The 13,265-nt window shown below is 39.9% G+C and overlaps 1 protein-coding gene across 4 annotated transcripts in view; it reads right to left on the bottom strand.

The window, feature by feature from the left end:
• Positions 1 to 13,265, bottom strand: part of LOC105483292 (serine/threonine kinase 39) — a 293,955-nt gene that overhangs the window by 206,086 nt on the left and 74,604 nt on the right. For all 4 annotated transcript variants that reach the window (XR_988152.3, XM_011744080.2, XM_011744081.2 and 1 more), the window contains exons 3-5: positions 6,947 to 7,055; positions 3,393 to 3,534; positions 1,576 to 1,631 (exon numbers count right to left, since the gene is read on the bottom strand). Coding sequence is in view for 3 of the 4 variants with exons in the window: in XM_011744080.2 (XP_011742382.2) it covers positions 1,576 to 1,631; positions 3,393 to 3,534; positions 6,947 to 7,055 (307 nt within the window). In the remaining variant the exon portion in view is untranslated. The remainder of the gene's footprint in view (positions 1 to 1,575; positions 1,632 to 3,392; positions 3,535 to 6,946; positions 7,056 to 13,265) is intronic.

A 13,265-nucleotide genomic window follows, 5' to 3' on the forward strand; every position in this document is an offset into this window, starting at 1 on the left:
CATTTCATCATAAAACAGAAAATTAGTTGCACTTCCTTATCAGCTTAGAGCAAGATTAATGGCAAGTTAGCTTCCAAATTCCATAATTAATAAGTATCACCTTTTGATAAGTCATAAACTCTCCTCAGAGCTGAAGCTCTGGCAGGACAATTCCAGGTTCACATGATCTCCAGTCAGTGCAAGGGAGTATCAGTGTGATCCTCTTAGTCATAGTAACAGAAGTAACAGTAGTAACAGTAGCAACAGTAGTAGCAACAGCAGCCATGGTAAAACAGTAGTTATTGATATTTGCTGCATGCCTATTATGTGTCGGCCACTGTTGAGATCACTGGACCTTGATTTCACCAAAGAAGATGAAGTAGTTTATATTTTTACCCCTCTTTACGGAAACTGAGTCTTAAGAAGGTTTGGTAACTTGCCCAAGGTGGCAGAGCTACTAAGTGGTGGCCTCAGAATTTTGACCAAGTCAGCTGACACAGAGCCTGCACTCTGAACAACTAGTTAGTTTGGAGAGTTGGAAATTTTGGGGACTGGATAGTTTGAAATTTTTGCCCACAGATGTTTTTCAGCTGTTACTTGTTTAACTGAAGTACTTTTTCAAACTGTCCCTAGCCTGTGGGATAAAGTTCACTCATGAGGACAAGATATGCACACACAAAGCACTAACTCAGATGGCTCAAGAACAAAATCCAGCATCCACGATGAGGAGAGGCACCAGAGTTGGGGGGTTGTCGGGGGCGGAACAGCAGATGAATCAAGAATTGCCAAAGATTGATAATTATTGAAACCAGGTGATGGGTACAAGTGGGCTCATCTTCCTCTTCTCTGCAATGACAGGGTCAGTCCAGTATAGGGAAGGACTGTCTGGCCAAAAAATGCCAAGAACACCCCCTAAAGAAACCATGAAAGCTAAAAGGATTGCTGAGACAGACTTTCAACAAACATGGGTAAAGCAAGAGTTAATATGGACGTGGCTACATCTTATCTCAGGCCTTTAAGGCTACTCTAGGGCCAATAACAAAATAGAGGCTTTGAACACGGAAGGTGCTCACCTGATATTGCGTGTTCATGCAACATTCATTCATTGCATCCCCAGCCTACCAGCTTTGTCAGGAATAGCCATGTTGGGTCAGAGTTAAGAACAAAACATGGCCCAGATTTTTAATGTTCACAATTCTTTCAGATACCTCTTAAGAAATAAATTAGTTTTTAATTGATGTGTATGATGCTTTAAATTTTCAAACCTATCGAAAAACGTTTTTACAAGTGCATTTCTTGAAGTTATATGAGTATTACCATTATAAAATGTGAAAGGCAGAAAACATAGTAAAATTGAAAGTAAAATTGTTCTTTATCAAAAAGCTATGTACTAAAATGGTATTTTTCACAGGATGATCTAATGACTTATCAAAACAATAAGGAAAACATGTTATCCTTCAGACCCAAACATTCTGTAAATATCATTCTTAAAAGAGATTACATGCATTTATTCATTTCTCAGGAATGATTCGACATGCCTTGAAACTGTAACACTTCTGTAATCAAGTAAAAAAATTTTCTATTTATCAGTTTTACCTGCTATTTGTACTGAACCATCCTCACCCAGAAGAATATTACCAGCTTTCAAATCCCTATTAGAAAAAAAAAATAGAAAATAAATTGTAGGGTACAGACTTTATAGTGTATTGATTCACTCAGGAAGATTTTAAAACATATCATACAATGTAGCTCTTTAACATAATAATTTCATAAACATTAAGATTATATCACAGATTTTAAAGGTTAAAAGGATAGGCTGGGCATGGTGGTTCACACCTGTAATCCCAGCACTTTGGGAGGCCAAGGCGGGTGGAGCACCTAAGATCAGGAGTTTGAGACCAGCCTGGCCAACATGGTGGAACCCCATCTCTACTAAAAATACAAAAATTAGTTGGGCACAGTGACAAGTGGCTGTAATCCCAGCTACTTGGGAGACTCAGGCAGGAGAATCACTTGAACCCGGGCCAAGACCACGCCACTGCACTCCAGCCTAGGCAACAAGAGTGAAACTCGGTCTCCAAAAAAAAAAAAAAGGTGTAAGGATTCAACTGTCATTTTATAGTTTACTCCTGGGGGAGAGTTAGCATTTTAGAAAGAAATATTTTCTATGAAATAATTATCCAAATTTAATTAAATCATCAGTAAGTAGACTCTCTATTTTATGCTTCAGAGTTAGAGACTGCCCAAAAACTCACACTACTGTCATTCTATCAAGTATTAAAGCCCAGTCTATGTAAAGCTCCTCCACTTCCACTTCAATTTGGGGTGCAATTCCAAGTTAATTCTCTTTCTGAAAAATGAACTTCTCTCCTCTGGTGAGAGACTGATTATAAATACTAATTATTATATAGTATATTTCTTCACCATATAAAACCTATGTAATCTTAGTACTTTGAAAAACGACAATTTGCAATTTATAAGTTTGATTTCTAAAGTAATTTTTTTTCTAATTATTGAAAAATATAGGCCAGCTACAGTGGCTCATGCCTGTAATCCCAGCACTTTGGGAGGCCGAGGCGGGCAGATCACCTGAGGTCAAGAGTGGGAGTCCAGCCTGGCCAACATAGTGAAACCCCATCTCTACTAAAAATATGAAAATTAGCCAGGCATGGTGGCAGGTGCCTGTAATCCCAGCCACTCAGGAGGCTGAGTCAGGAGAATCACTTGAACTCGGGAGGCAGAGGTTGCAATGAGCTGAGATCATGCCACTGCACTCCAGCCTGGGCAACAGAGCAAGACTCTATCTCAAAAAAAAAAAAAAAAGAAAAATATAGTAGAAATAATTAAATATAAATTTCAGGGTAGGAGAATTACATTATTAGTATTATGGGTAGATGGCTATTTACTTGCAATAATTCCTAAGAGCCCAAGTAGCACTAACTCACTTGAAACATCAAGTACTCCTATTCTATGTGATTTGACTATATAAAGAATTAACATTTTATGTCACAAAAGACGTGTGCCTCCTCCTTCCCTCTCACCACCACATCAAAAATAATTCACATATTACAATGTTTGGATAGTCTTGCTTGTATTAGAAAGACAGAGGTGCTATCTAGTTCAATTAGTATAATTCAACAGTAGTTACCAAGACTGATTTTTTAAAATGAGTCCATGTAGTCCTTTTTATATTCCACTCTTATTTCAGTGAAAGCCACTGAAGCAATCCTCAAGGATACCAATATAATTCATCAAAATGTATTCACTTGTTTCTTTCTTAAGTATTTTTTTCCCATCTATTTAGCCTAAGTTAATGTCAATACCTGCCTGCAACATGTGTTTCCTTAACATTCTTTATAAACTAGGGCTGAAGATATGAACAGCTCATTTAAACATTTCTGCAGGGGTCATACCTGTGAATCTGACCATTTCTGTGTAGATAGTCTAAGCCTTCCAAAACTTCTTTAAGAATTGTTGCTATTATTGCCTCTTCCAGAACTCCGTTCTTGTGTTCTCCTCGGTTGACAATGTATTTTATGATATCCAACATTGAACCTAAGTAGACAAACAGAAGAATTATCACCTTCATCACCTTTTCAGAACAAGACTCCATTATGTATAAAATGTGATGGAAACATCAAAATATGGGCTTTGTTTATTTAATGCAAATATTCACAAGGCAAACAAACAATTGAATGACAGCCCCATGACCAAAAACACTAAATCCAAGTTTGCAAGAGCACTTTCAGTGTGAATTTAATGAGAAGGATTCTGGGTCAGGAACCAGAAGGCTGTTCATGGCCATTCCATGGTTGGTTCCTTTTCCCTAGAAATACTGGTTACAGCATTTCTCACAAAAATTCCTAAGAGCAACCCTCCAAAGAGGGTGCAAAAAGTCTGAACTGACAAAGAAAGGAGTATGAGGCCAGGAGAAAAGGCAGAAGCGAACTGCTGAGAGAAAAAACCCCACTCTCTGAGGACCTAAATCATAGTTGGGAGGGGGAAAGAAGGATGTTGTTTCTAGACCTCTGTTTATAACCAGAAGGTTCCTTCCTGTGACACTGCATGATCTTTATTTTCTCTCCTTCTTTTTCTTTTTTCATTTGAGACAGAGTCTGCCTCTGTCATGTAAGCTGGAGAGCAGTGGAGCAATCACAGCTCACTGCAGCCTCAACTTCCCAGGCTCAAGCGATCCTCCCACCTCAGCCTCCCAAGCAGCTGGGACTACAAGTACATGCCACCACGTCTGGCTAATTTTTCTATTTTTTGCAGAGATGGGGTTTCACCATGTTGCCCATGATGGTCTTGAACTTCTGGGCTTGAGAGATCTGCCCACCTCAGCCTCCCAAAGTGCTGGGCTTATAGGCATAAGCCACTGCACCCGGCTGATCTTTATTTCATTTACCTTATATATTTGAGGCACTAACATTTACAGTAAACAAACAAATACCTAGTACTTTGTTACCATATACAGATTAGTATCCTTGGCACTGTGAATTCATGTTTCAACACATATTAATTAGTATTCCAAACCCCTGGGTCAGTTTAAAAGCCAAAATTACCTGGGGGTTTGACATTTCTGAAGAATTAACAAATGGCTTACCTCAGGACCTGAATTTGGCTCTAGGCTCTTTATAATTAACTAAGAGGACTGAGCTTCCTCATCAGATATAGCTGCCTGCCCCTCATTAAGAGATTCAATGTAATGAAATAGAAGAAAACAAATGCATATTTTTCCCCAGAGGGGGGGAAAAACACTCTGTTTATTTGTTGACTCTTAGATTTTTGTGTCATTTAAAAAATGGTAATTGTAAATACATTTTCTTTTTATTGTATAAGGATATACCATACCAGGCATGCACGCATTTCTGCCCTGCTGAAAGAAAAATGAGTAAGAGTCCACGTCTGCCCACATCCCTACCTGTAGAAACCTGTTTAAAACCTAAAGCTCAGAGAGGTTAAATTGGACTCTTAAAAAGACAAATAAATTTTCTGTCAGATCCTCCTTAGAGAACAGAAGATTCTCAGCTTCATAAAAGCAAAAGGTAAAATCTTCAGCTTGAGCAGAGCACTTGGGACTATTCAGCATCTCAAGTCACCAGAATTTCTCATTTCGTCAGAGTTGGTAGAACCCCACAAAAAGAGAATGGCTTAAGATCATCTTGTTGGCAAAGCACAAGTCCCTCTGCTGAATGAAGGGGCAGTCCTAGCACTCAACACTGCAGTCCAGCTCTGGCAGGCTTCCTTTTTCTTTTCCTTTTTTTTTTTCTTTTTAATTAAAAACTGAAGTAGGCACTCAAGGAAACAATGACTAATAAGATTGAGGAAGACTGAAAACAGAACAGAACTAAGCTCTCCAGGGCTCCCCACCGAGACCTACACAAGCAGACCCAAGCCAATTACAATGCCTTCGTCACCTCATTTCTGGGCCTCTGCTTGATCCAAGAGAGTTTCTTTTTAAAAAAAGGAAAACATTAAGACACCTCCTTTGACATCTGCAGATTAAAATGGGCTCTGTCATATAAATTCTGCTATGCTAGTTTTGGGTTGTCCAGGCACAGCAAAATGTTCTCCTCTGATCCTAAACCATACTTCATGTCTCAGAAAGATACACAGGGAATGAAGCCCTCAAAAGAGAACATACCAGAGATGTGGGTATGCTGGGTGTTCCCAAGGAAATCACTTGGGCTTTCTAAGCTTCAGTGTCCATGTGTGCAAAACAAAAGTGTAAATACTTGCAGCACCGCATACTAATTTTTAAGTCAACCGATTTTAGAGTCACAAATTCCAGCACCAACATTTACTATGTGTGTGACCTTGGGCAAGTTGATAAACTCCCTTGAGATTTGGTGTAATTTCTGAAAAACAGGGATGGTGACACAGGCCATTCAGGGATATTGTCAAGATTAAATGTGGTAAGGTCAGTAAATTGCCTTGGACAGGATCTAGCCACAGAGTAAGTGTTCAAAAAAGGGAATGGTTATCATTATCGTTCCCTCTCTGATAGTGATGTTAGAAGATTAAAAGAAATAAAATACAGGATGTGAAAGCACCTTATAAATTAAATTGTCAATGGCTTGCATCACTGCAGGGATCTGAAGCTAGAGAAAGGAAGTGACTTTCCCTTCCCAAATGCAACAATAGGATGAGAATAGTGCCACTTCTGATCAACACTGCAAGTGAGTATGTAGCACACATTTCTCCCCATGTTAACTGAAACCACATTTAGTGAACACCTACTGGGCGCCAAGTTCAATGAATTCAAAGTGCATTAGACAATCTTCACGAAGTTCACAATCTAAATATGCACTGTCCAATACTGGAGCCGTACAAGGTGATTTAAATGTAAGTTAATTAAAATGGAATACTCAGTCCCGCAGTCACACCAGCCACGTGTCAAGTATTTAAGAGTCACATAGGATTAGTAAAAAGTAGATAGCAGCACCTCAGAACATTTCCATCATCACAGAACTTTCTAATAAACGGCACTGAGATAATTCAGCAAACTGGTTAAGGACCTGAATAATGTTAAAAAGAAAGGACTCAAGGAGAAAGGACTGGCTAACTTTTTTAAAAAAAAATAAGCGGTGACTGTGGAGAGGATGTGACCTTTTAGGCCTGAGAACATGGAAAAGAAAGGAGAGATGCAAGGCTGAGAAAGAGGACAGGTCAGGGACAAAGGCATGAGAGCACATAATACATTCCAGGGGCTGCCTCTCAACCTAGAAGGTCGAGCATTTCATAACTGGAGAAGACGACACACATATTCTCAGAAGTCAAGTGAAATTATGAAAAGCTTTGAGGTCAATGCGAAGCAATCTGGATGTTATCCTCTAGGCAATGAGAAACCAAACAAACTTTCAAACACAGGAGAGAAAGGATTCAATCTAAAGTCTTCTCCAATATGCTGGTTCCAACAAAAGGAGAGAAAACAAGCAAACAAATAACAACAACAAAATCCACTTACCTCCGCTTAGTAATTTCATGACCAGCCAAAGTTCATCTTTGACCACAAAAGAGGTGTAATAGGTCACTACGTTGGGATGGCTGCACTGACTCATGGCTTGAATTTCTTTCTATAAAAAGAGCAAAACATGACATAGTACCATGGGGTGAAAGGTAGCAAGCAAACACAAGTGAATCACAGTTGAGTACCTGGGTAACTTTCCTACTCGAAAGCCTACCTGAGGGGCTGCCTAAGCCACTACTTCAAAGAAGGTACATAAGGACCAACTCTCTCACCGCATTATCAACTCCGATTAGAAAGTTCTCTACAGGAGACCACAAAGCCCTGTGGGCCAGCCACTGGACATAGGAACTTCAGATCACTGTTATCACCCAGATGACCCCCCAACTCTGCCAGCACAGAGCCCTGCCATGTAGGACTAAGAGCCTCATACCTGAACTGAAGGCTTGACAGGGAGATAAAAGACTGGGGAAGTTACTAGGACACCTGCATCCTGGTGCCAGCCTGAACTCTGGTGGATCTTAGCTCCTCCCTCATCCAAAAAACGACAACAAAACTGTCTCTGTTTCTCAGGACTGCTGTGATGGTAAATGAGAAAATACATTTGAAAATGCTACAGTATTATTTCCCAGCTATCTGCCATAGTAGATATTCCATTAAGTGAAAAAAAAGGAGGTGGCAGGGAAGAGTGCAGCAGGCAAAGTAAAATAAGCTTGGGAAACATCAGATACTACATCTCATTCTAAAAGAATCACAGGGGATATTAGTACTGTCAAAGGCTCTGAGAAGTCCTGCAGTAGATAAACTGCCACAGTTTAATCCATATTAACAAAGCAGGAAAAGAATGCTTTGTAGGTCACATCTTGGAAACACTGCTATAGACAATAAAAGTTTTATATAAAGACATAAAACAACAAAGCTGGGAAATAAAACAAATGGAAACTTTCAATAAACCACATTTTTCGGGAATATTCAGTTTCATATTGATTTCAGTTTGTCCTTTTAAGTTATTGTCAGATGACTCCATAAAAGCTTCAGTCTAATGTAACTCTCAATCAAAGGTACCAGACCAGTGTAACTCACTTTCAAGGTACTATCCAAAAAGGACAAGAATAACCTAAATGATCAAAGAAAACTCATTTTTGCTATTATGTATTAATGATGAAAGAAGAGTACTTTATGCATCCTATGAATATATTCAATAATAATGAGCTTTGCATTAACTCAAAGTTACCCAAGTAGAACCTCTCAATTTGGGCTGTTATCTTTGCATGTCCAGTACTGCCTAATCCTCATACTACTAAAAAGATCCTACATATCCAACAACTTGGCCAAAATTCTGTAACATGTAACACTTAAATATGTTCCTTAATATATATGTTTATTTAAAGTGTTTTTGACTGGGAGCAGCGGCTCACACCTGTAATCCCAACACTTTGGGAGGCAGAGGCAGATGGATCATCTGAGGTCAGGAGTTCAAGACCAGGCTGGCCAACATGAGGAAACACTGTCTCTACAAAAAATTAGCTGAGTGTGGTGATGTGCGCCTGTAGTCCCAGTGACTGAGGAAGCTGAGGCACGAGAATCACTCGAACCTGGGAAGTGGAGGTTGCAGTGAGCTGAGATCGTGCCACTGGACTCCAGCCTGAGTGACAAAGCAAGACTCTGTCTCAAAAAAATAAAAAAAAGTAAAAATGAAGTGCTTTTAACCAAAGATAATTTTCTATTTTCTTTTCAGTATATAACCATGTTTTTCCTTCATCATTCCCCTCATCCATTGGACTGATTACAGGTTTTCTAGATCTGACACTTTTCAATTCAGCAACTCTTTTCCTTTGAATAACATCTGAAACCTGAGGTCCAGTTTCCATCTGTTTCCGGTATTAGGTTCTGATGCCATAAGACACTTCTGAAGGAGAAATGGAACACTGCCCCGGCCACTCCTATTTCAAGTCAATAGCATCTGCTCAGTGGGGGGATGGCCCACATTGAAGGTCTGCAGCATTAGGTAGGGTCCAGTTTAAACAGATGCCTAGTGTTCAAAGAAATGTCTCTTAATGCAGCTGTGCTCTAAATGTAAGTGAATGCCTTTCTAGTGCTGTAACTCCAAACTTTTAAATCATTTATCAAAATGCACAAAACAACTAATGGTCATACAAAAGGAAATTCTTTTGCATTGAAGGCAAGGTTGAGTCAGTCTAGAAAAACCACTTTTTAGTCCTCTGCATTTAGATGGCCAGTATCACTTCCCACCCAGAGTATCAGGTTCTCTGACTTTGCAGTGAGCGTGTGTGTGTGTGTGTGTGTGTGTGTGTGTGTGTGTGTGTGTAACTCCTTTAGAAAACCTATAGATATAACTTAGCAAATTATATTTCTTCAAAACTCTGAGTCTTAGAGACATCATCTGGACATTAAAAGGTTCCAGAATTTAAATGAGTTGGGGATGAGGGGTCACAGATACCACCGTACCAACACAACCACAGGAGTAATATAAGGACAGGTAAAAGAAGGGGCAGGGGGCCTGAGGGTGGCTTTGCATCAGTTTGATCACTCAACCTCACATTCTTCTTCCACGCAGCTGAGCCGTCCCTCTTCACTTCTTGGCTAGGGGGTCCATGTCCCCAACTCCTGCACCAACCATTGTCCTGCACAGCAGCTTTTCCACGAGCATCAATGCTTAAGGACAGGAGAAACTTGCCTTAGGGAGAAACACCTGTCGCTCTGTCCTGGGATATGACCTGTGCTATCGCTGATCCCCAGGATAAGTAATATTTCCACATAGAAGAAAGTAAAAGCCCAAAAACTAGAAATCTTTCCACAAAACTATCCCCTCCATTTCTTTTCAAAACAATCATGGGTGTTATTTGAATGCTCCCTTGGTAACAATCTATCAGTTAAATTATCTAAGCTTTTCCTAATGCCCTAACCTCATTCATGTGGTTAGGAAAAGACATTTATCCCCAAACATATCTGTTTGTCCCTATCCCTAAAAATGACAAAACTATAGACTAAAGATGAACAATGTGAAAATATAAAAATGTTTTAGCTGATTCTTTCGACTGAATGAATGGGTTCTAACATCCTAGTCTCTTAATTAGGTCACAACCCAAAGGAGGAGTATGAGTTAAAGTGGTGCTTCTCTAATTTGGATGGGCATGCAGATCACCTCAGCAATGGGCTAAGATGCAGATTCCCATTCGGAAGGGCTGTGGTGCCGCCTGAGAATCTGCATTTCTAGCAGGCTTCCATGTGATGCTGATGCTGTGGGCCCAGAAACCAGACTCTGAATGGCAAAGCGATAGACTGAGCTTTGAAAGAAGGCAGAGAGGAAGGTTGGGGGATGTGAGAGGAGGGACACAGATGACTGCAATGAAGCCCACCGTGTCAAAAGTGCCCAGCAGGGGGTCTGGCCAACAGCACTGCCTGGCTGAGTCTAACAGGAGGAGAGTCTAACTGGAGGAGAGGGGTAAGAAGCAAAGCTGGAAATAAGGGAGACTGTTGTACTAAAGTGGTGTGAATTTCGCAAGGCCAGAAAAGGGTAAAAACTACATTGAGTTTTTAAAAAGAAACGCAAGCAAACAAACAAAAAAACCCATGAGGTCAAAGTTGGGAGAAATTACAGAACTCTGAAATCCAGGCAAAACATTTGCCAAAAATATAGCCAAGGAATCGAACACAGTGGCTCCCTTGGAAAACTAGGAGATGAGACTCAGACATGTCACAAGCGCCAAACCAAGCCATGGCACAGTACTTAATCTTCTCTGAGGCGGACAGAGCTGTTCCTGCAGCTCCATCCGAAATGCATCACAAGTGAAATTTCACAAGAGTGGGAAGACCAACCTTAAAATGGGGTAGCATGGAAGATCCCCTATCCATCTGCTAGAACTGAAGTGGCAGCCACAGCAGTACCCCTCTGCAGGGAGCTATGTGCAAGAAAGACATATCAAAGAAGGACACCCACACACTGCTGTTATGCCAGCCCTGCAAAATTTGCCAAACCAGACATTATGTGTGACATGCTAGGTGTGGTGAGGAATACAAAATATATAAAGTATCCTACCCTACAAATATGAGGTGTTGGGAGGAAAAAAAACTTCCCCTTCCCCCAAAAAATAACAGAACTAAAAAAAAAAAAAAAAGGGGGGGAAAAAACTTAATTTTTTTTTTTAGACAATCTCGTTCTATCGTCCAGGCTGGAGTGCGATGGCGCAATCATAGCTCACAGAAGCTTCGACCTTCCTGGCTCCAGCAATCTTCACACCTCAAGCTTCCTGAGTAGCAGGGGTGATGGGCACATGCTATCACATCCAGCTAATTTTTAAAAATTTTTTGGAGATACAGGGTCTCACTGTGTTGCCCAGGCTGGTCTCGAGCTCCCCGGCTCAAGCAATCCTCGTCCTTGGTCTCCCAAGGTGCTGAAATTACAGCTGTGAGCCACTGTACCCTGCCATAACTAAATATAATAAGAGATTTTCTCATATTGCTATACGGCCTTTCGTCTCCCCACAAAAAAAAAAAAAAAAAAAAAGAATTCCTCCTACAAATAGTACCGAGGCCAATCAGGAACTGTGATTAGCAAGGATCTGATCCCCCAGGATCTACTACAGAAGGGCTGCACTCTATGTCACAGCTGGCTTGGAAGCTTGGCTTTGCCATTTACTGGCTTGATTACTTAGGCAGGTTATCCAACATCTTTGAGCCTGTTTCCTTTTCTGTAAAAGGAGATTACTACCATCTACATGAGATTATTGTGAGGCAGGGGAAATGAGATGTATAAAACTCCTTGCAGAATGCCTAGCACGTAACACAAATGTTCAAAGTTAATTCAATCTGTTCAATGTCTCATTTTCTTCTTTGCGTGTGAGCATCCCCCTAATTTCAAATGTCCCAATTCCTGACTTAAGCCTCAAAGGCACAGAGACAGACCATGGCAGCAGACCTCACTTTTTCCAATAGAAATGTCACATGACACATCTGTTGGCCCCACTGGCTCAAGGAGTTTGCTGTAATACATGGATAGGTCATTTGGTAATGAATTTTTAACCTCTACATTGTTCCAATCCATGGTTTTCCTAATTCGCCTTGTATTTAATTTATACCACCCTTGTCATACTTCATGTATCCTGGTAAACTGCCTCAAATTCTTTTGGAATAAGGCATCTAAACAGATACTTATGTAAAGGGTTCAGAACAAAGAGAAATAGTACAAGTTTAAATATATAAGAATTAGGAAAAAGTTAAAACCTGATTTCTTTTGTTCCTCAGACCGTAAGATTCATAAAGCACTAAAAGGAAAGAGATTTTGTTACTGAAAGGGAAGAGTTAAATAATTCTGAATTCAAAATATTAAACTATACTTAACCAAATTTGCATATTTTACAACTTACGTAAATCCTAAATAAATTCTTCTTTATCTGATAATGATGGCAAAATATCCTACTCAAGCACTTAGTTAAGAAATCAAACCTACTCAAGCTCCAAAATTGTTTGCAGTTAAATTCTGAGGAGATACTTCTAACTTTATTCTAAAGCAATGGATCGCAACCTTGGCTGCATATTGAAATCACCTGGGGAGCTTTGAAAAACACCCACGCCTGAGTCCCGGCCCCAGGAGGCCGCTGTAAATTGGTTTAGGAGACAGCCTGGGAATGAAATTTTTCAGAAGCTCCCAGGTGGTTCTAATGTGCAGCCGAAGCTTAGAACCCCTACTTGCAAGTTAAGTGCTGAAATGTATTTTTCCTTCAATGACATGGTGAGAGAAACATCTAGCTCCCAGGCACATTTCCCCACTGCAACATAATCTACAAAGGAAATCTATATATGATGTACAAATACTATCAAATAAAACATCTACTTCCAAATGCAAGAGATGACCAAATACATCTGTAAAATGTATGCAATACCCTCAAAACATTTAAAGAATTCTTTAAATGGTATAGGAGTAATCTTGTTAAATAAAAACACTTTTCAGAAACTCATTCTCCAGCATGCACTTCTCTTTTAGCAGGATTATGAAAGGTAACCTAATCAATATTCACAAATAACCAAATATTGTAAGTAGCAGGTTTAACCAAAAACAAAATTCAATGATTTCAAATGTCAACCAAGACATGGAAGAACAGGATTAACAAAGCTCTTAGAAGAGCAATGTATTTTTCTGGACTGTCATTTTCAATCATGAATATGTCACTGCGAATTTATTTATTTTATTTATTTATTTTGAGATGGAGTTTTGCTCATTGCCCAGGCTAGAGTGCAATGGCGCAATCTCGGCTCACTGCAACCTCTGCTTCCTGGGTTCAAGCAATCCTCCTGCCTC

Source organism: Macaca nemestrina, chromosome 11 (assembly GCF_043159975.1).
Source record: "Macaca nemestrina isolate mMacNem1 chromosome 11, mMacNem.hap1, whole genome shotgun sequence".
NCBI classification, from domain to species: domain Eukaryota; kingdom Metazoa; phylum Chordata; class Mammalia; order Primates; family Cercopithecidae; genus Macaca; species Macaca nemestrina.